General features: G+C 47.4%; 1 protein-coding gene across 2 annotated transcripts in view; it reads left to right on the forward strand.

Moving 5' to 3' along the window:
* The window catches only part of TGFA (transforming growth factor alpha), a 104410-nt gene extending 77414 nt beyond the window's left edge, over window positions 1-26996 (forward strand). Inside the window, exons 3-6 of one of the 2 annotated variants that reach the window (XM_004435571.3) lie at window positions 6285-6402; window positions 17968-18117; window positions 20942-21051; window positions 23086-26996. In XM_004435571.3, coding sequence (XP_004435628.1) covers window positions 6285-6402; window positions 17968-18117; window positions 20942-21051; window positions 23086-23093 — 386 coding nt within the window. In that variant the 3' untranslated portion in view covers window positions 23094-26996. Of the gene's footprint in view, window positions 1-6284; window positions 6403-17967; window positions 18118-20941; window positions 21069-23085 lie in introns of those variants that run through there. The other variant, XM_087436605.1, reaches the window with a different exon arrangement.
* Window positions 26997-27387: the final 391 nt, after the last annotated feature.

Here is a 27387-nt window from a genome sequence, read left to right on the forward strand (position 1 = left end):
AAAGCTTTCACAGCTTCCCCGGAGAACAGTGGTGTCTGCGAGATGTGCATTTGGTTAACATGTTGAAGAGGCCTCTCGTAAATTTCAGAGCAGCAGGGACTGAGTGGCTTTGAAACTGGCTGCGGATGGGCTCTGTATGAGGTCTGTTTCGAAAACCAGAACATTTGATTTTCCAATCAGCCCGGGTGCTAATTAGACTGGGTGCCTGGAGGAGGAGTCAGGGTCCACAGCCCTGGGGAGTGAGGCCAGCCCTGTCCTCCCTCGCCTGGACATCCCCAGGGCCTGCCTTAGAGTGTCCTTGTTGGCCTTCACTGTCTTCCTTTTCTAAGTGAGTTTCTTTTTTCATTTTAATTCTCTAGGCCTTTCCTTCCTTCACTTGATATTTCCTTGAGTTTTCAGAAAGAAGAGAAAGAAAAAATAAAGAGGGAGAGAGGGAGAGAGAGTAGAGAAAGTAGGGAGGAAGAGAAGAGAAGAGAATGGGGGAGGGAAAAAGAGGCTGAGAGACTTATTCTCTGGGAAGATGCTGGGAATTTGGGGGTTTCCTTGTAAAGCTCCTTTTTATAAACTAGAGGCAGTTTTACCCCCAGCAAGGAGCTGGTACTGTCAGTTACAGGGCAAATCCTCCACCTGTGGTGACCTCTGCCCTGCTGGAGTCGTGGGATGACATAAGGATAGCACCTGGCACACAGCGCGCACTCAGAAAGGGGTAACTCCGCTTCCCCCTGCCCCAGCTTCCCCTGAGCCTCTTTCCTCTTGACCCTCGGTGGGTCAATAGGAACAGTCGTGTCTGCCTGGACTGACCATGCTGTGGTGTTGGGGGCTTTCTTTGCTGACTCTGGTGGTATCTGAGGCAAACACTTTTAAAAACCCCAAAACAAGAGCAGTTACTCCCCCTCTCGTTGTGGCATGCCTTGCACTTTGCACAGGGCTTTTAGGTGCATTAGCTCACGAGGCTGCACAGGTCCTCTAGGGGCGAACGAGCCCCATGCCTCCCCTCGTTCTACAGCTGGCTCACCCTGAGGGTGCACAGTCAGAGCAGAGGGCCAGAATGTGGCTCACCCTTGGGACTGTCGTTGGTCCTCTCCTCCCTGTCCACTTCTCAAGTGCAAATCACATCCCTCAAAGCTGCCAAACGTGCCATTGGAAACAGGACCCATCCCTCACGTTATACACATTGAACTTCTCTGCACCCCTGCGCAGAGTCTTGAACTAAATGCTTGCTTTTAAGAAGTTACTATATCAGGGGGGAGAAAAACGCGTGTAACAGAATAGAAACAGTAGGCTTACGTGAGCGTGTGTGTGTGCGCACAGTGCGTACTTACGTAGTTCTAAGTGGTGGATTAAAGATGGGTTTTATTCTCTAAGATGTTTTTTACTCTACATTGGCATTTTCAAAAGGTTTCTACAGTGCTGTATCATCTTTTGTAGTTAGGAAAAGGTTTTTTTTTTTTTAATATAATTTTATTTATTTGTTTATTTTTCCCCCAAAGCCCCAGTAGATAGTTGTGTGTCATAGCTGCACATCCTTCTAGTTGCTGTATGTGGGACGCGGCCTCAGCATGGCCGGAGTGGCGGTGCGTCGGTGCGCGCCAGGGATCCGAACCCAGGCTGCCAGCAGCGGAGCACGCACACTTAACCACTAAGCCACGGGGCCGGCCCAGGAAAAAGATTTTAAAAATAATCCGTCTTGGGGCCAGCCTGGTGGCACAGTGGTTAAGTGCATGCGCTCTGCTTCGGCCGCCCAGGATTCGCAGGTTCAGATCCAGGCTGTGCACCGATGCACCGCCTGTCAAGCCAAGCTGTGGTGGCGTCCCATATAAAGTAGAGGAAGATAGGCATGGGTGTTAGCCCAGGGCCAATCTTCCTCAGCAAAAAAGAGGAGGATTGGCATCGGATGTTAGCTCAGGGCTGATCTTCCTCACAAACAAAATAAAATAAAAAAAATAACCCATCTTCTAGTGATCATGACAGTTGACTAACACAGCTCCCAAAGTCCCCTCAGTGCCTCGGGTGGAGTGACACAGGTGGGATTGTGGAGGGCTAGGAGCCCATGTGCTCAGCATCAGACTTCCCATTCTCGCGCTGGTCTCTGACTGCAGAGAGCAAAACCAGCACTCCTTAGCTGCTGCCATGTGACTGCAGCATGGTGTTTCCTCATCGCCTGGGCTCTTTGGCTTCTTATTGAGCTGTGGGAAGTGAAGGACAGAGACAGTTTACATGGGTGACGCTTCTGCCTTGTCTTCGAGAGATCGGAGGATGTTGTCCACCATAACACCTGAAGTGCCCTTTGAAAGCACCACAGGAGAAGAGAAGTTGCTCTCTGACCACAGACTCGCACACATGCAGACTGGGTGCATTTCTGTCTAATGAACTGTGTGCATCTTTGCTTGGACTGCTAGGAGGCACAGAGCTAGATTTGCCTGCCGCTCAGCTTCAGCACGTGCACCTGGCTTTCCGATGTGTGTCTTGGTATGTTAACCTGATACCTGACTTATTTGCCGTTTCGACCTCTACCCTTGTTTTCCTTTGTCCTGATCTCCTTCCCTTTCTCACTGCCTGTCTCTGTCTCTGTTTCTTCCTCTCTCTCCCCCCATCCTCCCTCTCTCCCCTCCCTTCCCTTCTCTGCCTATATCTCTCCACCTCTCTATCTCTGTCTCTCCCTTTGTGCGCGTCTCTGTCTCTCTGTCTCCCTCTCTCCTTCCTTCCCTCTTTCCCTTCCTGTCTGTGTGTATGTATGTCTCCTTTCTCTCCCGCCCCCTCCTTTCTCTCTCTCCCCCTCCTCTCTCTCTCTCTCTCTCTCTCTCACACACACACACACACACACATATGCAGGCACACACACGCACACTTTTCTCATTTGCATCCCCTTTTTATGGTACCTATTTTTATAAAGCCTCCTCAAGTCATTTATCAGAAGTGGCAAAATATCCATAAATACAGGTTACATGAGACCATGGCATCAAGTCTGCTCCTCACCCCTCAGTTTTGGAGAGTAGTGTTCTTCCCACAAGACAGATCCGGAGTTTTTCTCTAGGTGTTTTTCTGTTGACCAGACACTTTACCACAAAGAACCTCAGTGGATTTAAGGCTTTAGTATCACACAGGAGCTGGAAGGCTGGAAGATGATCAACTCCAAAAAGATCCCCTCAGGGCCCTGTCATTCCATGTTTCTGAGAGGCCTTTTGTCTCTGTCCTTTGTTTTCTGTGTCTCAAACCTCAGTGTGCATCAGAATCCCCTGCAGGGCAAACGGTACTGTACGTCAATTCTCCCTCAATAAACCTGACTTTTAAAAAATCACCTAGAGAGCTTGTCACACAGATTCCTGAGCCCCACCCCAAAGATCCTAATTCGGTACGTTTAGGGTGGGGCCCATGAGCTCGGCTTTCCAGCAAGCTCCTGGGGCTGTGAAGCTGCTGGTCCAAAGACCACACTTTGAGGAGCCGGGCTCTCACCCTGACAAGGGACTCCCTCTAGCCGCTTGGAGGTGGTTGTCTAAATGGCCTTTTGTGGAGCTTATCAAAAGCCTTTTTCAATGTCTAAATCAAATTAGATCCACTAGTCTGCAGCCCCTTCATCTCTCCATATTTACCGCTTGACAACTTGAGTGAGCGCAGAGAAGCCAGTTATGTGAACTGCAGCAGACCCTTCCAGTCTCGACTTAACACACCAGTGTCCACTGTCAGTGAGTGACCGAGCTGTTCATCAACCACCCAGGCCTGGGACTCACAGGTGACTGCCGTCAGCCAAAGCAGTTGGACCCCACGTCCTGGAGGCTGCTGCTGGACAGGCCCATGCTGCAGCCAGGAGCAAGGCTGGCTGGCAGCCCTGGGTCGACATCTGCACCTGGCTTTGGGCTTCTCTGCTTATCCTCGCTTGTGAAAGTAGTTATAATTAGGGGCTGTAGGGGGCACCTGGACTTTTAGTCCATATACTACCCTGAATATATGGAGGGAGGAGGAGATTATGTACTATAGTGGTCCTATCACATGTTGGGATTCGTTAGCATCTTGGGTTTGTCAGTGTTGAGTTGACTACAGCACTTAACAAGCTTTGCCTCATTTGGCCTCAGAGCCACCCGTGAAGCGAGTGGACTCCCCATCTTATAGAGGTGGAAGAAGGCTAAGAAAGCTCAAGGACTTCATCCATGTGGCAGAGGCAGGATTCAAACCCAAGTCTCTGCCTCCAGAGCCCGTGTTCATAACCACCAAGTGCTCTCTCACCTTCCACAGCAAGGATTCTGTTGTATTTTTAGCCTTTGCTTTTTCCACTGGAATTATGAGATTTCCAAAATTAGGACGCTTCTAGAAGCAATTCCTGAATAGAGAGACAGCAATGTGAGTTTAATATTTAGTGGTGGTCTAAAACCCCATAATATGAAATGGTCTGCTTTTTCTCAAAGAGCAAGAGCTCCAAGGACATATTTTTTCCCAAAAACAAGTGGGAGAGACCCACTGCCCAAACACCCAAAACACAAACATAAGAGGACCTTTTGAAAGCAGCAATGGAAACTACATGTGTCATGCCATCTTGAAATAGGTACCTACTGTGTCTTGAGTGTTATTTGGACAAGACAAGGCTATTGGAATCTAAAAAAATAAATCCTGGTGATGCCTTTTGTGCTCATCAGCAGGTCTGTTCACATGTTGTTCCCTACAGTGCTCCTGGCTGGCTATTTTTATTCCCATCTGAAAGCCAAGGAAGGAAAACCCTGAGAGGTTTGGTGACACCCGAGCTCTTCAGAGTTAAGGGTGCCAGCCTGTGAGTAAGACCCGTCTCTGCCCCCGACTCTGCTGCCTTCCTCTCCCGGTCACAGCTGTCCCAGTACTGCCTGTGCTGCTCCCAGAGGGACTTCAGTGCCTGAAGTCGTCTTCATGGCGTGATCACTCCTCATCCCACCACCCCAGACAAGCCCTGCTACCATTTTCATGTGTGTCCTTCCCAGACTTCTTCATATCTACATTTCTAAGTAGAATCATACTATATAGACCATATTGGAAACGCGCCTATTTCACTTAGAATAGTAATATGTCATAAATATATTTTTGCATCATTAACTGGTCTTCCTCAGCATAAGTTTAATGGTTATACTGCCATGCATCACTTGTGATGGATACATTCCGAGAAATGTGTCTTTGGACAACTTCACTGTTGTGTGTACATCATAGAGTGTACTGAAGGGGAACAAAATTTGCCACCTGAAAATGTGTCTCTTTAACATGAGGATTATTTTAGGCTGATTATTTTTAAGAAACAAAAGACTCAGAAAGCTTTTCTTGTTACCTTCTCCTTAACTGCCTAAAAGAATTCAGATTAAAAAAGCTGTCTCAGGAAGCAAGCTATCACCGTAGCATAACATGAACTAGGTGGAAGAACCTAGAAAAGCCTGTTTGTTGGGCTTCCGTCTGTGTTCTTCTGTTTCTGTGTGGCCAAACACTTGTTTTCCAAATGTTTACTCCTTTTCACCCACCTGTGAATTACCTTTACCTTCCTTCCTTTTGAAGTCCCTGACTCTCCCCATCCCCAAATTCTTCTTTTGTCTTTAGCTGAGGATGGTATTTAAGGCGAGGGCTTCCCCGCCATTTTGGCAAGTTACTCTGTTTTCCTGGGTTTCTCCCATGTATACATGTTACTAAACTTTTGTTTGTTTTTCTCCTGTTAATCTATCTCATGTCAATTTAATTCTTAGATCAGCCAGAAGAACCTAGAAGCATAGAGGAGAATTTCTTCCTCCGCTACAGTACTTACACAAACCTACAAACCTAGCTGGTAAAACCCACTACACACCTAGGCTAGGTGGTACTAATCTTATAAGACCACTGTCATATATGCTGTTTGTTGTTGACTGAAACGTTGTTATGCAGCACATGACTGTATAGTACTCTTTTGTATCTTTCTTCTGGTTTCTTGCCTTTAAAACATTTCTATGAAGGCTACCTTAAAAACATGATGACTGTCACTTTGCAGAAGTAAAATTAGGTCACTCTTGGGTAATAGGCTTTAAATAGTAAAATTGCTCTGAATGACACTGAACCTTTTGGAGAGGTTGTTTTGTTTTTACAAAGGTAAATAAATTTAAATAGCCCTGCTGGAAAGCACAAGATGCAGGAATCTCTGGTCCTGGACTTAGAAAGTCAGTGAAAGCTGAGGAGGGGAAGGCTGTAGGGACCAGAAATCCCAGCCATCAGGGCTCCAACCCCCCTCGACTGATGGGGTGGGGGCCAGGGAGTATGTCTCGCTATGCCAAATTTGGACCTGAGCCAAATGTCTTTTCTCTCCCAAGCAGAGCCGCCCGTGGCCGCGGCTGTGGTGTCCCATTTTAATGACTGCCCGGATTCCCACAGTCAGTTCTGCTTCCATGGAACCTGCAGGTTTTTGGTGCAGGAAGACAAGCCAGCATGTGTGTAAGTATCACCTGGTGTCCTGGGGTTCTAGGGTTGGGGATGGCCCGGCAACCAATTAAAAGAGCATTTATCTCCACAAGGCGTGCCAGAGGCCCCTGAGACCCCTGGAGCGGGACATGTTGGAGGATCAGAACAGTGGGCTGGGGAACACCTCCAAACCCAGCTGGTTAAAAATCCAGGTTCCAGAGCCCCAGCCCAGAGCCACTAAGACAGAACCCCTGGGTGCTGGAGCCTGGGGATCTGCATTTTTAACAAGCACCTCAGGTGTCTCCTGGGTTCAGCAAAGTCTGAAAATTCCTGGATTCGAGTTTAATTTACTACTTACAATTCCTGGAAGGCAAGGCACTGGGTTGGAGCCCTTTGAGTAGCCAGAGTCTCTAAGATGAGGTCTCTGCCCTCCAGCATCTTTACACTACAGCTAATAAGTGGGAAGTGCATGCAAAGGGTTAGTTTACATAAGTGGTAACAGAACAAAGAACAACTTGGAAATGAAGATGCATGCCGGAGCATGGTGGTTTCCACACCAGGCCCAGCGTGAGCCCCCTGGGGCTGCTGCTTAAAGTACAGCTGAGCCCCATCCCAACCCACTGAATCAGCATCTCCAGGAATGGGACCCAGGAGTCACATTAGTTAAGAGCCACCAGTGGATGCCATGGTCAGCCAGACAGAGGAAGGAAGGCACTTGAAGAAAGCTTCCTGGTGCAGGTGGTAGGGTTTGGCTAGTTGGGAGAGCAGAGAGGTTACTCCAGGCCTGGGGTGTGGGGGGCCTGCTCATACAGGTCAGTGCGGCTACAGCAGGGAGGAGACAAGATTGGAGACAATTGGAGACCAGAGCCTGTTGGAAGAGAGCCTTCATTCTCTAGGCAGTGAGAGCCATGTGGGCTTTGGAAAGGGATGTTTTAAGAAAATTAATGTGTCCGTAGTGGAATACTATTAGGTGGCTCTGTACTCAACCTTGCACTATGGACATTGGGGGCTGGATAATCCTTTGTTGTGGGGACCATCCCATGCACTGAAGGATGTTAGCAGCATCCCTGGCCTCTACCCACTAGGTGCCAGTAGCACCACCACCCCACAGTTGTGACAATCAAAAATGTCTCTAGACATTGCTGACTGTCCCCTGTGGGGGGCAAAATCACCCTCTGCCCCCATTAAGAACCACACATCTATATGAAGTTGCGGTTTTTATAGGTCAAAAATGGTTGCAAGTCAGCATTTTCATATGGTCCAACCTAATAGTACTAGTAAATACTACCAAATGTTAATAAAAGCTAGCATTTTTTGTGTTTGTTTCATGCTAGGCACTGTTCCAAGCACAACCTGTGTGTTAACTCATGTAATCCTCATAATGACCCCATGAGATAGGTACAGAGAGGTTGTGCCCAGGTCATAGCAGAGCTTACATTCAAACCCAGACTGTCTGGTTCCTGAAGCTGGGTTCTTAACCAGGATGCTTAAGGGCATCATAGCCATTAGCCCAAGAGAGATTGGGGACCAGGAGAGCCTGTCACAGTAAGAGTGGTGGGTAGGGCTTTCCTCTTCCTGAGGTGCAGCTGCGTGACCCTGGGCAGGCGCCTCTGAGCCTCACCTGGAGAGGCACACTGGCCACCTTCCTTCTGGGAGGAGAACTGTGTGAGGCTCCCAAGTCATGTCTGCAGAGCTAAGAGCCCTCCCCATCCCTAAATACAAAGCACAATGAGGATAATAGTCACTGTCGTTATTCATGATTATCATTCTTATTAAAATACACTTAGGGACCCCTGGGGGATGATGGGATTGCTTTTATTAGTAGCGAGGTCAGTGTGGAAAAACACCAGCCCTGAAGGAAATGTTCCCTCTCACTCCCTGATCTCTGAACCCTCCCAGGGCAGCGGGCAGAAGGCTTTCTCCCCTCCAGCAGCGCCCGGTGCTGGACCTCAGGCTGCCCCTGGCTGTGTGTTGGGAGGATCTCTTTGGAGAGAGAGGGCAAGTCTTTGCCCAGTTCTGATCAAAAGTGTGTCAGAAGCTCAGTTTTTCCTCCTCGAGTGCTTTCCCCACTAGACCAGGGGTTGGTGTAAACTTTGTGAGAGCTGGCAGCCTCGAGCCTAGGTCAGCAGATGACCCAAAGCAGTAACCTTATCTGTGGCCGAGACCCCCATCAGCTGGTGGAAGCCTTCTGAAAGCAGCAGGTGGGGCTACTCTCCTGTTCTCCCAAGTCTGGATCCCAACCCTTGCACTTGAATAATCAGGGAAATAATTGCCCATCACATTTACACATCATTGTGTTTTGATAATCAGGATGACTGGCTATCTCTCCCCTCATTTACGTAAATGTTACTAATAATAATAAAAGTGAGCTCTCCATAAAAGTTGTAGCTGTGTGCCAGGCACTGCTCCCAGCACTCCACATACAGTGGCTCATGGAGACCTCACAGCTCCCCTCTCAAGTAGGGTTTCTTGCCCTTATTGTATAAAGAGAAAACTGAGGCTCAGAGAAGTTAAACGACTTGCCCAGAGTCTCAGAGCTAGTAAATGCAGAGCTGGGCTTCAATCTGAAATCAATTCCAACCCCAAAACCCATGCTCTCAGTTACTGCCCCGGAGGGCACTCTGCCTCAGCCTGGGAAAGTTCACCTCAAATCACTAAGCTCTTTTGTTTCCAGGAAAGTATTGGCATCTTCTCCCTGCAGGTAAACCTTCCACCAGAGAAAGGTCAGAGTCATTCCCAAGCTCATTGCCCTGACCACAGACTCTTAACAAGTCCTTCCTGTGGGAAACAGCCTAGACCCCCTGGCAGTTTGGAAATCGGACTGTCTGTGCAGATGCAAGGCCATGCAAGCAATTACCACGTCTTTACCTCAGTTTCCCCACCAGATCTTGGCGGCCCAGGGGCGGTATTCAGCCCACAGACATGTTTTATGTGGTGGTAGATGATGATCCACATTGTTTGGTGGTTTTAGTTAGTTGTAAGCATTTTGCAAGTCAGGTTTCTCATCTCCATGCAGATGCCCAACTTCTCTTGAACAGGGCATGCCCTCTGCAGTTTTCTAGTTTCCACCTCTCCCTACTGCTCCCCAACACTGAAGCGAATGTCAGTGCCCCATCATCCTCCTGCCGCCTCTGTTCTGCTCACACTAGCCCACTTTGCTCACCTCTGCTGTGGCATGAGCTGGTAAGTGCAGTGAGGACAGGACCCCATGCCTTATACCTTTTGTATTTACAGTACCTAGAATGTTCTAATTAACTAATTCCCACTAGACCAGAAACTCTGAGTCCGTGCAGAGAAAGTAGAACATTCTGTCCCCGCTCTTAAGAACCGCCCAGCTTTGGGGAGCTGACACACACATTGTGGCCAATAAAACTGACACACGTTGAGGTAAGACCGTGTCTGTCATGCCCTTATATGGAAAACCCACAGTGACCCAAGATTATAGTCTCAAAAGAGGGAGCTCTTTCTAAAATACTGTCATTCTTATGCTTTATTTTCCATAAGAACAATAGTCTTGAGGTTTCCAGAGAACCTAAAATGACATCTCACACTAAAATATGAAGTCAAGAAAAAAGTTAACTAGTCAGAGATAGCCAAAGATAGTGGAAACTATCCTTAAATATGTATGCTTCAGATAAACCCTAGACTGATTTTTATGACTCCCTTTAATAAATCCCTGCTAGTACCCAACTACATCAGGAAACAAATGGGAAAAGAATTTCCAAAGACAGTAAAGCCATAGAAATGCAAGGTTGGGACTCACACACCATTTTTTCCCTGAGGGAGATTCCACAAACTGTTGGTCTGCTGCCTGCAGAAGCCTTCAAACAAAGGAAAACAATTGAAGGAAGCCACCCAGGTGACAAGTTTTAAGGGTTCCAGTGTCAGCAGCCAGTGGCAACTAGTTTGAAGTTTCTCACCTGTGCAAAATGCTCCTTCGTGACTGAACTCTCTGACTTAACTTTCCCACAGCAAAGAGTGAAAACAAATGGCTGTCAGCCAAGGAAAACATTCCACATGGCCCTGGCCACACACATTCCGGTGGGACCTGAACAGAGTCAAACACCCAGAGAGAAGGGACCACCATTAGTGCACGAGCAGGCTGCCCGTGTCACCAAGAACACACCTCCCAAGAGATCAGGATTGGGTGTGGTTTCCTTGTTGGCGCGTGAGCCACTTTATGTAGATCTCCAGTCATCTCAACAACCAGCAGGTGGTGGGTGCAGGGGTTAAGAAGTTAGGACATCACTCCATCCACGTGTCTGGAGACAGTGCATGTCCTCATTCTCTCTCTACCCCCACCGGAAGCCGATCCTGAGGGTCACATATCAGGCAGGACAACGCAGAGTTAAACGCATGGATTGGGAGGTCAGACAGACCTGAGTCTCTCATACAAGTGATTTAGCCCCAGTAAGCCTCAGTTTCTTTGTGTATAAAATGGGGATATTAGTACATCATAGGATTATAATGAGAATCCAGTGACCATAATGCATGTAGAGCTGTTGCTGTTCAAGACGAGAGCCACTGGACACACAGGGCTACTTAATTCATTTAATTAAAATTTAGTTTCTAGTCGTACTAGCCATATTTCGATACCTCTAAGTGGCTACTGGCCACTGTATTAGCACAGATATAGAATATTTCTATCATCACAGAAAGTTCTATTAACACTAGAGAACATTCAAGCCCAGATACTAGCAGTACATAAGAGCATCTTCCATCAGCACCAGCACCACCATAGCTGAAGGATATAGTGAGGTCCTGCTGAAAGGAGCAGTGAAAGTCTGGTAGACCACGGACCCCGGGGCTGTCCCGTGAGGCCCTTGGATCAGAGCTGCAAAGGAAGTCCTTCCTCCTTCCAGCCCACTCCTCCGCAGCCCCTGGAGCAGAGGAGTTATAGGACTTGGGACTCTAGTTCTTAAGAGGCCAACAATGGGTAAGCCCAGTACAGGCATCCTTGGGCTCAGTGTCCCCACTCCCACCCCAGCCCTGTGGCATTTCTCCACGTTAAAGGCAAGTTAGTATAAACGTATTTCTAAAACCATGGTCCTTGGCGCTTAGTCAACTTGGTCCTTGGCCCCCATATTAAAGACTTTATCTTGGGATCTCTGCCAAAAGACTTGGCTAAAAATCAGAGCACTAGCCTCCTGCCAGAGAGTACATCATTGTTTATGAAGACACAACATCTCTCAAGAGCCTCAATAATGCTCCCATCCTTCTATTTACGTTTTTAGCACTTATACAGCCCTTCCTTTGTGTCAGTCACTGTTTATTGCACTTCACAAGATGTTAACTCATTTAATGCTTGTCAGAACTCTGTAGGGTCAGTTTCATTACTATCATGTTTTAAAGATGCAGAATCAATGGCACAGAGAGGTTAAGTAACTTGCTCAGGGTCACACAGGCAGTAAGTGGGGAATGGGATTTGAACCCATGACAATTTGGCTCTAAGTCTGTGCCATGTTATGCCCACTTTTGGGACTCTGTCCTGAGGAAATAATCTCGAATGCAAAGATGTGTACACAAAGATAATCACCTGGCATTATTTACGAAATTGAATACAGCCTAAATGGTAAGGGTTCAGTGAAGCAAACTGTGTACATAAATTACTGTACAACCATTTTAAATGACTTTTGCAGAGTTTTCTAATGACATAGTAAAATGGTGACGAGGTATTAAATAAGACATTGATACAAAATTGTAAAAAAATGTATATGTGTATCTTAACTATGTAAAAAACTACATAGAAATAGTCCGGAAGGAAATTGGACTGCCATGGGGGGTAGGAGGATTTGCAATGATGTGAGCTTTCTATTCTTTCTTTTTCTTTCTGCTCTTTTATAATTTATGTACTTTCCAATTTGCTTAGAAACATTCCTTTTCTAGTTGGGGAAAATTTTCCTTAAGGAAAAAAATTTTAAGAGCACAGCTCTACATGCATTATCGTATTTCTTTAAAACTTTAAAAGGGCACCGTGAACCAGGTGCAATAGGGGCTTAGGGCGGGAAACTGAAGATCTTGAAGGCGTGGGCAGAGGAGAAAGAAAGGCATTTCATAGATAATTTAATTCTTCTTGTTAAAACGGAGAGGCCTACAGCCACAAAGTTTGCTCCTAAGAAAAGCACGAAAGCAACCTGCAGACCTATTCAGTAACAGAAATGAAGGCCTCGGGGACCCCTGGCTGGAGCACGGTGCCTGTCTCCAGCCACGATGGCTCCTTTTACAGCTCAGGCGATCTCCTTACTCTCCTGCACTACGCTCTTTCCTTTCTTTCTTTTTGGTTTTTATTTTGGGAAAACAGCCTGAATGTGATTCCAGAATCTCATTTTCAGCATTATGAAGACAAAACAGCATTCTAGAACCTTGTGTTTGGCAAATGGCAGTCACTGTGTCACAAAACCCACTCGAGACAGATGAAATTAAATGGTCAAATGATATAAGAAAATGTTCGGCCCTACTCATTTCCCATTCTCCTTTGTGATCAAATAACTCGTATTTTGTTCAGATTCCTTCCTTAAAGAGGAATGCAGTGTCTCTCGTTTCTCCTGCACCTGATATGAGGGGACCCATTTTACAGCCACCACCCTGGGGAAATGCCCAGAGAGAAAGGGAGGGAGGGACAAAGGAGAAGAGGAGGTGGCATATTTTGAACTGTTGGTGCTTGGTTCTGTATACTCAAATGCTAGTTCTACCTCAGTGGTTCTCAGGCCTGGCCCTACATTAGAATCACCTGGGTGCCCAGACCAATTGGATGAGCATTTCTGAGAGCGGGGGTGACCTTAGCCCTGGTATTTTCCAGAGCTTCCCAGGTGACTCTAATGTGCAGCCAGGTGGGACCCAGTGCCTACCTGAGGTAGAGAGGACAGCAGCTGAGTCAAGGGTGAGTCATTTGCGACCAGGTGAGGTGACTCTTCCCCTCCTTGTATGACTTGTACCTAAAATAATCAGCATAATTAAGTCTAATATCAGAAGCTTGGGAAGTTAAAGAAAATATGTCACCAAATCCTTTCTTTTCTCTCCCCTCATAAAAAGCAGCTGGGGAGCATCCCCATTATTACAAATGATTGGGGGGAGGGGAAAGGACCTCCCCTCCCCAAGGCCAGAAAGTCTCAACTTTGGCCGCCCAGTGGGATCATCTGGGAGCTTTAAAAATACTAATGCCCAGGCCTTACCCCCAGAGATTCTGATTTAGTTGGTCTAGGGTGTGGCCTGGACATCAGGATTTTTTCAAGCTCCCCAGGCAATTCCAGTGAGCAGCCAGAGTCAATGTCACTGGTAAAACCTTCCTGGTGGCTCTCAACTCTGGCTTCATCAGAATTACCTTTGGCCTTTTCTTTAAAACACCCAGGCCCCGTTTTCAGAGAGATTTTGATCTGGGAGATCCTGGGGGAAGACCAAGCATCTGGACCACAGGCTAGTCTGCGTCCCAGCTACAGCTGGCTGCTTGGGGCTAAGATTTGCTATTCTCAGAGCTCACCGAGGCCGTGACCTGGAGTCTCACCCATTGGGCAGCAACCCAGGTGCCTCCTGTGCCTCACTGGAGAAGTCTTCTTTCAGAAGCACGTTGGGCTCCCTAACTCAGTGAGACTGAGATTTGAGTATTTGCAGCTGTGACACTAAGGTGACAGAGGCATTCTTGTTGGCATGAAGACTTTCCTAATGGGCTAGGACCTCTGCCAGGGGCAGTTTTGAGGCGGGGCTGGTTGTGAAGTGCCCAGCACACATAAATGGGGAATGTTACTCTGGTAGAAGAACATGGAAAGTTGGCAAAATGTGACTCAGCCCAGGGGGTTATCTTTCTTAGTGAGTTAAGACGGTACTGTTTGGGGGCATCTTTGTAACTGGCCATACCCACAGCATAAAGGAGACCCCTTTATGGGACAGTCAGCAACCCATCTTTCTTTTTTGCTAAGAAGTTTGTGTGTTTATCATTAAATCACTATTCCAGAGTATCTTTCAAACCAATTTGCATTACCCTAGAAAGGTAGCCTTCATGGTTGAGATTGTTGGTTTTAAACTCTGGAAACCCTGTTTCCTCATCTGTAAAACAAGGTAAATAGCAGCTCTGACCTCACATGTGGTTGTGATTGTTGGGATTAAAGAGATTAATTCATGTAGGAGTTTAGCACAGTGCCTGCAATAAAGGGAATGTGTTGTACTTAGCACTTGGCTGCCACTCTTTTATTTTAATGGGATTTTTTGGAGTCCCCAGCATTAATTTGTTAGTTCAAAAGGTTTTAAGGACCAAGCGGTTGAGGAGGTGTTAGAATCCTTCTCTCCCAGGGCCTGCAGGTTAGAGTAGGAACATTTCAAGCTGTGTGAAATTACCTCTTGGGGTGCTCATCCTTTTATAGCCTGGACCTTTCACAAATGGCTGTGCAAATCCTCATTACACTACCCTTCCTCGGAGGAAACGGCACTAACGCCTATCTACAGAGAAGGCCCATTGGCTTGGCTATACCTCCTGGTTGGAAATCTAGGCCCCAAGGCCCAGGCTCCCCAGCTCCCGTCTGTTCAGTGGTTCACCAGAGATTTTGTAGAGTTTTTGTTTCACAGGAACCTGGAGGCTGGCCTAAAGTGAGGCTGGCAGAAAGAGCAGTCAGAGAGGTGGGCGTAGTCCTGAGGGCTTCCAGAGGAGGAGGAGAGGATAGATCCTTGGCAAGAGCTATGGAAAATGGATGGGTGACTGGGCAAATGAATGAGTCTGTAAATTATGTCTTTTTGAGATGGAGTCTGAGGAGGAGAGTGAGGAATAATATTCCAGGCAGAGAAGACAGCAGGAGTTGAGATGGGCAAGTGGTGGGTAGTCATTCATTCACCAGCCAGGTGTGTCCCGAGTGCCTGTGGGCCGGGCACTGGTTTATTTGACACTAGGCTATTAAGGGGGGGTGTGTGGGGGGGGGGGGATCCTGGGTTGGCTGGAACCTAGGTGACGGAAGATAAAGTGGAGGGGGATAGATTAGGGCCCTGCAGAGCAGGGGTATCAGATACCAAACAGAGGAAGCCCACAACCCAGGTGGGAGCCATCTGGGTACAGGGTGAAAACTCCAGGGTGGGCTGGACGAGGGACCCTTTGCAGGGTTTTCTTTAGACACTGACAGCTTAGATTTATGCATCACCTAAGCCTGCTGCTTATCACCTCTCAGCCTCTAGTCCAGTCCACTGTAGCTTCCCATGGTGGGAAAGGGCCAGTGCCTTTGTTTTCTGCACGACCTACAGAGTGAGCTGTTTCTTAACTTTTACCTTCACATAATTTTGTTATTAAAAGCAAACAAAAACAAAAAACAAAACCTGCCCCTGTCCCTAGCCCTCAGCCTTTCCCTCCTAGCCCGAGACTGTGAGGGTCAGTGTTATTCAAAGTTCTGTGATCCAGATCGTTTTTCAAGAAAACTCTCCTTGCCAGAGAGCCCCCCTCTTTTGCTTTATTCCTCCCCCATCCGGGACCTGCCCTTTTCTCCTTGGGTCTGTAGAGAACCCTATATGGCATTTCCCATCCTAGTTGGCGTTTCCCATCCTAGTTGGCGTTTCCCATCCTAGTTGGCGTTTCCCATCCTAGTTGGCATTTCCCATCTTAGTTGGCCCTCCTCGGCTTCCTTACTTACAAAGACTGGAAACCCTTTGCACCCTTGTTGAACCTAAAACCTCAAATCTCTTTTACCCTTTCAAGATTGGAGACTAAACCAAAGCCAGATTTGATCAAGAGCTTAATCTGTGGCATTCTTACCCCAATCCCTGTTCAGTATGCAGGGAAAGCAGCCCTGGTGAACAAGCGAGAACTCGGACTCTAGGGTCAGAAGACCTGAGTATGAATTTCTCTCTTCCCAGCAGGGTGGGCACAGGCAAATGGCTTGACTTTCTGTGCAAGGATTAAATCAGAAAACATATGTGAAATGTAAAATAACCCTTTACAGAAAAGCAAGTGCCTGAATTCCAACTAAAAAATACCTTTACATAAGGTACATAACAACTGGGCTTTGGGATAAAGAGAGCCAGTGAAAGACTTTTCCAATAGGCTGCTTGACAGACAGAAGCTTGTGTGCTCTGGTACCCCAGGTTGTAGCTTTAAGCAGCAATTTTTGCAGCATCTCTTATTTGTCATAAATCTTAAGCCCATACAATACCTGTTCTTTTAACATTAAAATGATTAGATTTTTGTTAACATTAAGCATAACCTATGCTCCAGGAAAATATACCATGTTTGTCCTGTGGCTCCAAGTACCCTTCTGGCATCTGGGGTCTGGCAGCCCAGGAGCACAGGTTTAGGGGAATCACAAATGTGACGAGCCCTGGCACAGTAGCAGGCACACCAGGACCCCTAATTCCCTTTCATTTTTCCTTGTTCTTCAAAGATCTTTTAATCTAAAAGTGAGGGTGACAAGCTGGCTACTTCATCAAAAGTTAGACTCTTAAAATAAAACAAAACTTTAGCTATCATCACTGTGTCCGGGGGGAGAAACAAAACTTAAATCCAGTGTGTGATGTTTGGTGCAAGGCTGCTCCTTGGGGAAGTCCCCTGTGGGAAGGAAGCTCCCCACCTGAGAGGCGGTGGTGATCAAACATTTTCGTTACAATAAGAAAGTCACCCCAGACAAAGGGACCTGTGTGTAAGCTAAGTGGCTTCTATTGGGAAGAATCATATGCTTGGAGGGAAAAATAAGGCTGCATCAGAAAATGACTATCACGTCCTTATGGCTGGAACATGTCCTGAGGAATCATCACGGGAGAGCCACTTGTGCCCCCCCACCCCACCCCCACCAGAATGGAGTGGGGGGAATTTGGCATAGCTGAGAGCTGGACGGAAGCAGTAGCAGCAGCCTTCAGCACCTAGGAGGAGGCTGTTACTGAAATGATGGATACCTAAGAGTCTCTGAATAGTAACAATACCAGTAATAATACCACCTTGTGTCGGTTCTGCCCTTCACAGCCTACACACATGCTCATGAGCATGACCTCTGTCATGCCCTTAACTAATCCTCTCGTGGAGGGAGGCCAGGTGCCGTTGGAAATGAGGACCAGGGTTCATGGGAGATTAGTGGCTTCTCAGGTCCTACAGTTACCAGATAGTGGCAGTGGCCCCTACTTCAGTACATGCCTCGCATGCTGGGCCACCCAGAAAACGCTTGCAGAACTAATTAAACTTGACGAAGAAAATAAAAAAGCAAACCACAGCCTGTGTCTCCCTCTGGTTTAGAGTGTTTTCTTTCTCTCGTCATCAGAAATTCTGAATAGACACATACAGTTTAAAAATAACCTGGATTTTTATGAACTGCCAGAATGAATTTCGTGGCACAAACACGTTTGCTGCCTTCTTTGTTCCGCAGGATTTGGCATAGTGACAATAATAATGAAGTGCTTCAGCAGCACCCTCCATCCTCAGATGATAAAGCCGATTAGTTACCCCTGGTTCTTTAAGCAGAAGGAGCCTGTGCCGGGAAGTAGGAGCAATTTTGCTGACATCTTTGCCTCCAGTAGCCAAGGCTGGAGGGGCCCCTTTGGGCTTTTCCGAGGGCTTCCAGTCCCTCCGCCCAGCCTTCCCTGGGGTGTGGGGGAATGAGACCTTCTGCCTGGAGAGCCTGCTGACGTCCCTGTCTTCCCCAGTTGCCATTCTGGGTACGTTGGTGCACGCTGTGAGCACGCAGACCTCCTGGCCGTCGTGGCCGCCAGCCAGAAGAAGCAGGCCATCACCGCCTTGGTGGTGGTCTCTGTCGTTGCCCTGGCTGTCCTCATCATCGCATGTGTGCTGATACAGTGAGTATCTGCTGCCCCCGGCCCACCTGCCCTCCCAGGGACATCTGCAGCATGCCCAGAGAGCAGGGCCACCCCAGCACGGTTCATTGCTGTGATGTCTGATTGGTGTCAGCAAAGCCAAGATGAACTTTGGTGGCAGACAAGCTGGGTAAAGGGCACGCATCCTGGGAGCGTCACCAGCAGTGGGTCTGTGTACTATGGAATCCAGCGTAGAACCAAAAGCGCCCTCTCTCTCTCCGCTGTTGGGTTTGGAGCCCTCAGAATTGTGATGGGGACATGCAGGTGCTCCAGAGAGAACTAGAAATGGCTCCCAGCCTGCTTTGGGTAATAGCAGAAGAGCTTCCTCTCTGCAGAAGGCACTTGGCAAATCCTAAAGCCATGTTGAAGGCCACTGTTGCTATTACAAAAGGCTTACGACAGCCTTTCTCCCTTCGCCACCTCTCTGCCCTCCTCATCCTCCAAAATGCAGTTTCTGCATTGCATCTTCCAAAAGCTTCCTGAGCCCTAGGCTAATGGAGACCCTTCTCAGGTGTTTCTTAAGCCCTGTTTGCTTGCCCATGTTTCCTGACTGGATTGCTCTGCAAAGGGAGAGACCACAGGGCTGTGTTCCTAGCATCCAGCCAGATTTATTACCTGGAAATATCTGGAGACATCTAAGTCACAGAGCAAGCCCTCAGAGAATTTATACCTAATCAGAGATATGCACAAGGAATTCACAGAACAGCTAAAGGCTGCTGGTCAGCTGGGTGTGGATTAACTCAGGGCGGAGACAGTAAGGGGATGGGCCATTCTGGCAGGGGCTGGAGTAGGCAGCCGCGTGTTAATGCAGGAAGGTAGACTTCAGCTCTCTGAGGTTGCCTAGGATTTGGACAGATAAATAAGAGTCCCTGTCCTGTTTGTTTATTGGTTTGTTGCTGTTGGGGGCATCTAAAGCACATGCTCTGGTTCTGGTTGTTGACAGTAACCACAGCCTGCTCACATCCTTCTCCTGGGCCAAGCCAGCATTAAGTGGTGAGGGAGGAGGTCTGAACTGGGCTGGCCTTTCTTTCCTCCCCAAATAGTATCCATTCTACTCCCATGGGTCTTGGGAAAACACATTTGCAGGTAGTGGACAAGGAGCCCTGGTTCAGATTGGGACATAGCTCGGGCTCTGCCACTCGTGAGGCCCCTCCCCAGGGAAGCAGGAGTAACCTAATGGACACTGGCTTCAGTTCTCACAGCTGGCTAGCTTTGTGTGCTCCAGAGTGCTGTTTCTGTGGCCGGGAAGATCCCAGAGCTTAGGAACAAGACTGGGTACCCATGTGGGCCTCCCTAGGGGGACTTAAAGGCTAATTTTGCCAGATTTTCTGGAGACAGGAACAATCCAGGATGCCTGGACAGCCTCTCATTCCCAGGGAGGCAGCCAGTGCCACATCTTTACCCTTCCCCAGCCTGTCCTCACCAGAGACCTAATTCAGAATCCCTGAGCCAGAGACTAAGCCCTCATCCCCACCAGGCTGCTGGTTGCCTGGGCATGGGGCTCTCTTAAGTTGCAGAGTTGGTTGGGACCAGCTCATCCCGAGCCAAAGGGATCTAAAGGCCTTGATCCCACTGCCCTGGGACACTCCTGGCTGGGAAGTGATTGGGGTAAGCCTGCCTGGCTAACTGACCACAAGACAGCAGTCTCTGGTGGATCAGGAATCAAGGCCTCTAGATCCAGGACTCTGCAACTCAGGAGGGACACATGCCCAGACAGACCGCCATCCATGACAGAAGCAGATTGGGCAGGAATGTCTCAGGCCCCTTCTCAGCTCTGCTGCCCAAAGATCCAGGGGCCCCAGGACCCTTCCCACGGCAGTGCCGGGAGAGAGGGGCTGGGGTGGAGATCATGAAATGCCACCAGACAACAGGAGGGAAGCACAGCAACAGACTTGTTTCCTCCTCTGTTTTCGGACTCATGTCAGAAAGCTGGAGACCCCTCCTAGCCTCAGTTGGCGGTTGCATAGACTATATATATGTCAAGGTTAGAATGAGTAGAAACAAAGTCCTCTGTGGTTTCCCAAGGGAAATAGTCATCAGTGTCTCTAGGTAATTAATATCTTATTCAGTGCTTTCTTCTCTGCCCTTCTTTTGGGTTCTCTGGTTCTTTTTTCATGCTAACTCTGCAAACTGTTCATTCCTGCCCACAGAGGGAAGCAGGAGCATTCATATCCTTGATGCTTCAGGACTCCAAGTAACGCAGGTTCACTGAGAGGTTGTGTTTGCCACAACCAGAGAATATTAGTCCTCAGAGAAGGATTCAAAGCCATGGATATCCGTGACTCATTCTCTCATTCTTTCCACGGGTCAATTCAGCCCATCCACGTTCCATGCTTTGCTGCTGGCAATACCTGATGGATGACTCCCCTTCCAAGCCCTCACAGCCCCGCCAGCCGGAAGTGGCTGCTTTGTCCCAGTCCTAACAGCAGTTGTGAGGCTGTTACTACATTTATGGAGTTACTCAACTGCTGTTCTATGGAGAAAGCAGCCGAGTGGGTGGCCAGTCCCCTCTGACAGCCGGGGAAGCGGGAGCCAGGTTGCCCTGTGAGCCCTGAGCAGAGCTGCGCAAACGGAACTGGTACTTTTGGGCGGCCAGCAGGTGCTTTTGTTTTGGGCCAGCACCTGCCCCAAAGGCCACTGCCCTGCAAAGCCCTCAGCCCACTGCTACATCTGTCCCTCTGGAGGTCCCCACAAGAAGGCCAGTTTAGAGCCCAGAGCTGCCCAGCAGACCCCTCGGGCAAACACTGCACCGGCCGGGCACTCCTGCCAGGCTCCTGCCCAGACCCTGTTCTCTGTGTCTTTGTAGCTGCTGCCAGGTCCGAAAACACTGTGAGTGGTGCCGGGCCCTCATCTGCCGGCACGAGAAGCCCAGTGCCCTCCTGAAGGGAAGGACCGCTTGCTGCCACTCAGAAACAGGTAAGGGGCTGCACTGAGAGGAGGCCTTCTCTCCCTTGGGAGACACTACTGGGTGGAGAAAACAACCACCTTCTCCAGGTCAGGGCAGAGATTCTTAGATGATGAAGCGGGAAGAAGGGAGAAAAGGAAAAGGGTATTTATCCTACCAAGTCGGGTTTAGTTTATTCTAACATGTTTCTTACTCAGAAGGGAGCTCTTTGATCATTAATGGTGACTATGACCTTTGACAAGTTACTTAACCTCTCTGAGCTTCAGTTTTCTTAGTAAAAAGATGATGTGCAAATTGAATGAATACTGATATAAAGTACATAGTATAGTGTATCACAAACTGTAGACACACAACAGATGTTCATTCTCTTTCCCTTGAGAAAGACACTTCCCCTTTCCCATTGGTGAAATGAGGGATTTGGCCTATAGAAGGCCTCTAAGGTCTCTAAACTCTTAGAACCCGTGATGTTCATTAAGTGTACCCTTGTTTCATAAATATTTTCATTGACATCCACAAAAAAGATTGGACATCTGTACATGGGGCCAAACCCGCATCTCAGGAGCCCTCATCTGAGCATCATTGGCTCAGGGCTCATGGAGTCAAGTAGCTCCTTTATCCAGACTAGTCTGAAGTCTCACATCAGCAGGTTTCTCTGGAATGCTATTTTGACCAATAGAGCCTATCATAAATTTAAAGTTCCTTTTCAGGAAGTAATGGGTCAGGAGACCATCATCACAGGCTAATCCACCTGAAGGTGTCCTTCTCTAGTAAACAGTTGGCATTCCAGAAGCTCAATGTTGCATGGAGAGGGTAGGAAGAAAGATGACGGGGAAGCTGGAACACTGATGTGTTCATTAAACCTCGTGGTAATCTGACCTGGAGGGAACTGAAGGCCCAGGAGCACCATTTATGTGTTCTTCATTTCAAGAACCATAGTAATTGTGCATGAGCAGTTCTTTGGATTTTGGAGGATGCTCATCCATTAATCCTCATAATAGCCTTAAGACGGAGACGATTTGTGAGCAATGTGGGTAAACTAACACTGCCAGAGGTCTGCTCGGATTCCACCATGAGTCCCTGGGGGAGCTAGGATAAGAACCAGGGCCTCTGAAGGCCCCACTCATATCTCTCTTCCATGACCTCAGGGAACTATCCGTTGAGCTAATGAAGTTAAGTGTTATTTTGTCTTTTAGCACCAAAAGAAAAATTATTTAAACCTTTTAAAAAAATTATAACAGATTTTTAACCATTTGTCTACACCTCAGCAGAGTCTTTTAGGGTAGAGTAATTTTCTTGTTAATGTTACTTCTCTACCCACATTTGAGAGGACGTTAGCTTTGAGCCTGGGATAGGTCTGGCCTTCCAGAGATGGCCACTGAGGCTGAAGCCCCTCTCCATGAGATGATGCATACCTCCCCAGCTCCAGAGGGACCAGGGCTGGAAGATGTCCAGGCCAAGCTGCACTCAGGAACTGCTGGGTACTGGGTCCATGCTGCCTCGTGGTGACAGCCACAGAGGATGCCCTCTGGGTGCTGGGTCCATGCTGCCTCACGGTGACAGCCACAGAGGGTGCCCTCTGGGTATGGGGTCCATGCTGCCTCATGGTGACAGCCACAGAGGATGCCCTCAGGGCCTACCCATTGGGAAACAAATGGGTCCATTCTTGGATGGCCTGAGGGGAAGCCATTCTGCCGCCAGAGCCATGGACCAGCTCCTGAGCTGCCCACTAAGCCACCCCTTATGGGAGAACTGACCACAGGCTGGGTTGAATCACCTCCAGTTGAATTAAGGCCCTTACAACAGGACGCATCCCCCATTCTGTTCTGCCACAACTCATTCACTTTCAGTGAGCCTTTGCTTTGGTGCTGAAAGCACAGTTTCAGAAGCTGCTGCCCCTGAAGTTGAACCAGCAGAATTGGGACTTGGGCCTGACTGCCCAAGAGAACTTGGTGGCTTGGGCATCTCCAAGTTTCTGTTCCAGGCCTGTTTTCCCAGCATGGCTGGGGTCTGGCCCGCAGACTTAACCTGTTTTTCCTTCCTTCTAGTGGTCTGAAGAGCCCGGAGGAGGAGTTAGGCCAGGTGGACTGTGGCAGCCTGATGAAGAAAGGACTACTTCAGGACAGCACAACGAGGGATGCCCGGGACACGCGGCATGACTTCCTCCTATGCCTGCAGTCACTTGTGCAGCCCTTTTGTCTTTTGTGGGCCTTCCTTCAAAACTCTGTCAAGAACTCTGTCTGCTTGGGGTTATTTGGTGTGACCTAAAGAAGAAATCAGTGGACCACGATTTAAAGACTGGTCAAAAAAGAACTACAAAGGGGTGGACTACCTGTTTACCTAGATAAGGTGTGTGCGTCAGTTGGCATCTGAGCCCAGGTGTGTGTAGTTGTCTTCCGCCAGTCAACACTGCTGGGCTGTGTTTCTTTTTAATGGGCCCATCTTCCCCACAACAATATGCATCCTGCCCAACACCAGAGAGTCCTATAGTTGTTACAGTTTTTTCTCATCTGCTTATTGAGGAAGGAGGTGGAGAAAGGTACCTGTTTATTGTTACGTCAAGACGCCAAGGATAAGAGGAGCTGTGTCTGTCTTCTGTCCACGAGACTCTCAGCCAGCCCGACGTCTTCCACAGACACATGATGTTGAGGACCTTCCCAAGCCATCACCCCCCTCGGAGATAATTTCTTATTTATTAGATGGATAATGGTTTTATTTTTAATCTCTTAAGTCAATGTAAAAAGCATAAAACCCTTTCAGACTTCTACATTAATGATGTATGTCTTGCTGGCTGAAAAGTTACATGGATGAGAAATCTCTGGCCTGTTTGGAACAGCTAAGGCTTGGGAAAAGCCATCCAGGGGGCGCAGAGATGGAAGCAGAAGACGAGTTGCTGATGGGAGCAATGATTGGGGTTCAGAGGGCGTGCCATTTAACACACGAAGCAGGTAAAAGCCCCTGGATACATTCTGGTAGAAGAGTGAGCAAATCCAGCAGCAGACATTCATCACCTCTGTCGGGGGACAGAGGATGAGAGTGCCTGTGGGTGTCTACCCAGGATAAGCACAATCTTACTAGACTGCTCCGTGATTAAACGTATTAACTTCGTAGTGAGCCCTCCAAGAGGATGTTTAGAAATAGAGCATTAGCAGAGAGCCACGGGCATTTGGGGCCACATCCATGAAAGGGGGACCAGTCATTTATTTTCCATGTTGTTGCTCGGTTGGTTTGTTTATTTTCAAAAGGAGAAATTTAACTTTCCTATTTATTTTCAAGAATTAGAAGAAATACTCCAGTGATTTTTTTTTCTTTTCCAGTCAGGATGCTGGTTTTATTAACAAACACTCTAACAAGCCATCTCCACCTTGTGGGTCTCGCTTTCTCCACAGAGAGAAGGAGAAATTGTTCTCCTGGGCATCTGGGTACATTCTGACCCATTGGGCCTGCCTGTGGGGAGCACTGGTTCCCTCCAGCTGAACAGCAGGGAACTCATCCCTAGGAATTTTCATTAAAATTTGGAAACAGAATACAATGAAATAATATATAAACTTCGTATGTGAGGGAACTCTTTACTCATTAATATTTGAAAAATGAAAGATTTCTACCTGTTAATTCTTCAGTGCATCTAGCTCCTCATGTCGTGAAAAGGACCTTTAAGATATGTCAAGTTGGCTTGAAATTTCTATCAGGTAATTTCCTCCTCCCCTAACTCTTCTTCCCCAGTCTGTCTATTTCAATGAATTTTCTCTATATTTCTTACAATTGAGACAATTATATGACCTGTGTCTTCACTTTGGCACCTTTATTGAATGATGCTGCACCCCAAGTGCTAAGAGCAGAAATGGCATCTGTGCCCCAGCTGGCCTCTAATGATGTAATTGACACAGCTCCCAAGTTTTAATTATTAAAAAAAAAATAGGTTTAAGTGTGCATTCGTTGGAATGTACTTAACCTTAACATGCATCTGCAGCAGCAGATATGTGGGCTGAGGCTTGACTGCAGCATCTTGCTCAGAGACCAATCCAGTTGACACTGGTGTGTAGACCTCCGTTTATACTCACTTTTCTCCTCAGACTCTCCTGAAAGTCTGAGATTCCAGTTTAGAGAGACTAATGAAAGTGGAGTAGCCTCACTTGTATTTAACTTGATCAAATTTTTACGTTAGGACAATCTTTCCTCAGTCTTGTAGAGACTGTTTGAGATCTAATTGCCTTTAAAGAGTATGAACTGATGTGAAAATGTTTTGTGAGGCTTTTCTCACCTAGTGGATGAAAGGATCGGTGTCTAGTCTTTAGGCATCCAAGAGCCTTTGCAGACGTGTGAGAAGAGGAGGATGGAAGCAGAAGGAACCTTCTTGGTTCCCTTTGGGAACTTCAGATTTAGTGTCTGTGAGTGCTCTGGTCCTCAGGTCTTCAAGTCACAGCTGCCGGTGCACCCTTCCTTGTGCCTGTACAACCATGCAGTGAACAGGCTCAAATGTGTGCCTCCCTATGAGTGCCTCTAAAGTCAGTCCTCTCTAAATCAGCAGGTCTGAAAAGAGTTGGAAGCAGAGGCTGGGGTCCCAGCAGGCCTGGGTGGACCTTTGTCCATGTCCCAGGATATGAGAGCCTTGCTTCTTTGGTGATTTCTCTTTTAGAAATCAGATGGCCAACAAGCATTGGATTCTTGTGCCGTTTCATGGCATTGGTACTTCTTGGGTTGGCTGTAAAAATGCCCCCCTTTCAAGTTAAAAATGCATCTTCTCATCTATCTCTGCAAGTTCCCTTGCTTTTTAGAAAGCTGTGTTCATTATGATGAGGGAATCATTCACAAGACCCAGCCTGCTAAGCAGCCACACACCTGGGAGTGGGGAATGCAGCTGTTTCCGATGTCTGTCTCAGGAGAAGTGAAAAGCCCCACTTAAAAAAAAGGGAGGAGGTGCTTCTAAATCTTTTATGGATCCTGGATTCTCCCACTGCTCTACAGGCTGTGACTTCCTTAAGCATACTGGCAGGAAACGTTTTCTTCTAGATGGAAAGATATACAGCAGCTAATCCTGATCTGGAAGACACATCTGGACACCTGTAGAACCAAGCAAGATATGAGCTTGCCATTGTGTTCCAGCAGAGGGGGTGGGCAGAATGTCCCCAGAGTCTATTTTCTTAAGCAAGGAGAAGGAGGTGGGATTGACACTCCCCCGCCCACATAGGTGAGGGAGGAGAAGGTGTGGTTCTAGAGCTTCCTGGGAGACTGTTCTCTGCAGGTGGAGAAAAGCATCTGGCATCTTCAGCCAGGTTTTCCAGGGCCAGGTTGTCTCAGTGCACATGGGCCACTGGTTGCTTTTCCAGGCAATTTTGGCGGGAATGAATCAACGAGGCTCCAACACTACTTAGGAGACCCTGACCCCTTAGTAGGGTCTGGGCTCTGATTTCTCCCTGCCTGCTCAGCCAAGGAGGAGAGGATGATTCAAAAGCCCAAGACCAGGGGGGCTATCACAGAAACAGATGAACACATACGTTTGTTCTTAATGTTCTAACGTAAGACCTGTTCTCTCTAGCCACTGATTTTACCAGGCTTTCTGAAAGATCCTAATGGTAAACACACAACACACAGAGTACTGAAAAACAACCCATCTTCCTAGTGTAATAACTTACTGAAGTGTTCAACTTTTCGTTATCTTTATTATAACAAACCCGATGCTTTTTTTTTTTAGAACTTGTTACTCTGACTTCTGTATATGTTGCACTGAAAAGGTTAATATTTAATGTTTTAATTTATTTTGTGTGGTAAGTTAATTTTGATTTCTGTAATGCGTTAATGTGATTAGCAGTTCTTTTTCTTAATATCTGAATTATACTTATTTAAAGAGTAGTGAGCAATATAAAATGCAGTTGCATTTTCCAGTAACATGCATTGTTGTTCAATTGTACTGTACCTTGTTTGGAAGGATGAAGGAATGAACTCTTTTTTTTTTCCTAAATTGAGACTGGAGCTTTTCTTTCATGAGATTGGGATATTGCTGAAGCAAATTAGTTTTTCTCTGCAAATGTGAATGATGAGGAAAAATTAGATGCTCTTTTTCAAAATGTGGGAATCCTAAAATTAACCACAGTTGATCCCTGTCTACCTGAAGAAACCAAATTCTCTGAAGTTCTCAGTGTATAAGTATTTCATCTACTGTGTCTCCGACAATGTGCTAACTGATGTGAAGGAAAATATAAAACACAATCCCTGCCCCAAAGGAATTGAGATCTGGCTGGGAAGACTGACTGCAGAAAACAATTCTAGACAAAATACAAATAAACCGTGAAATTGTATGATAGAGATTATGTGTTAATAGCTGTGATTCTCAAAGTGTGGTCTCCAGACCA

The sequence above is a fragment of the Ceratotherium simum genome, chromosome 11, assembly GCF_057802395.1.
Source record: "Ceratotherium simum simum isolate JZ-2026a chromosome 11, ASM5780239v1, whole genome shotgun sequence".
In the NCBI taxonomy this organism is placed as follows: Eukaryota; Metazoa; Chordata; class Mammalia; order Perissodactyla; family Rhinocerotidae; genus Ceratotherium; species Ceratotherium simum.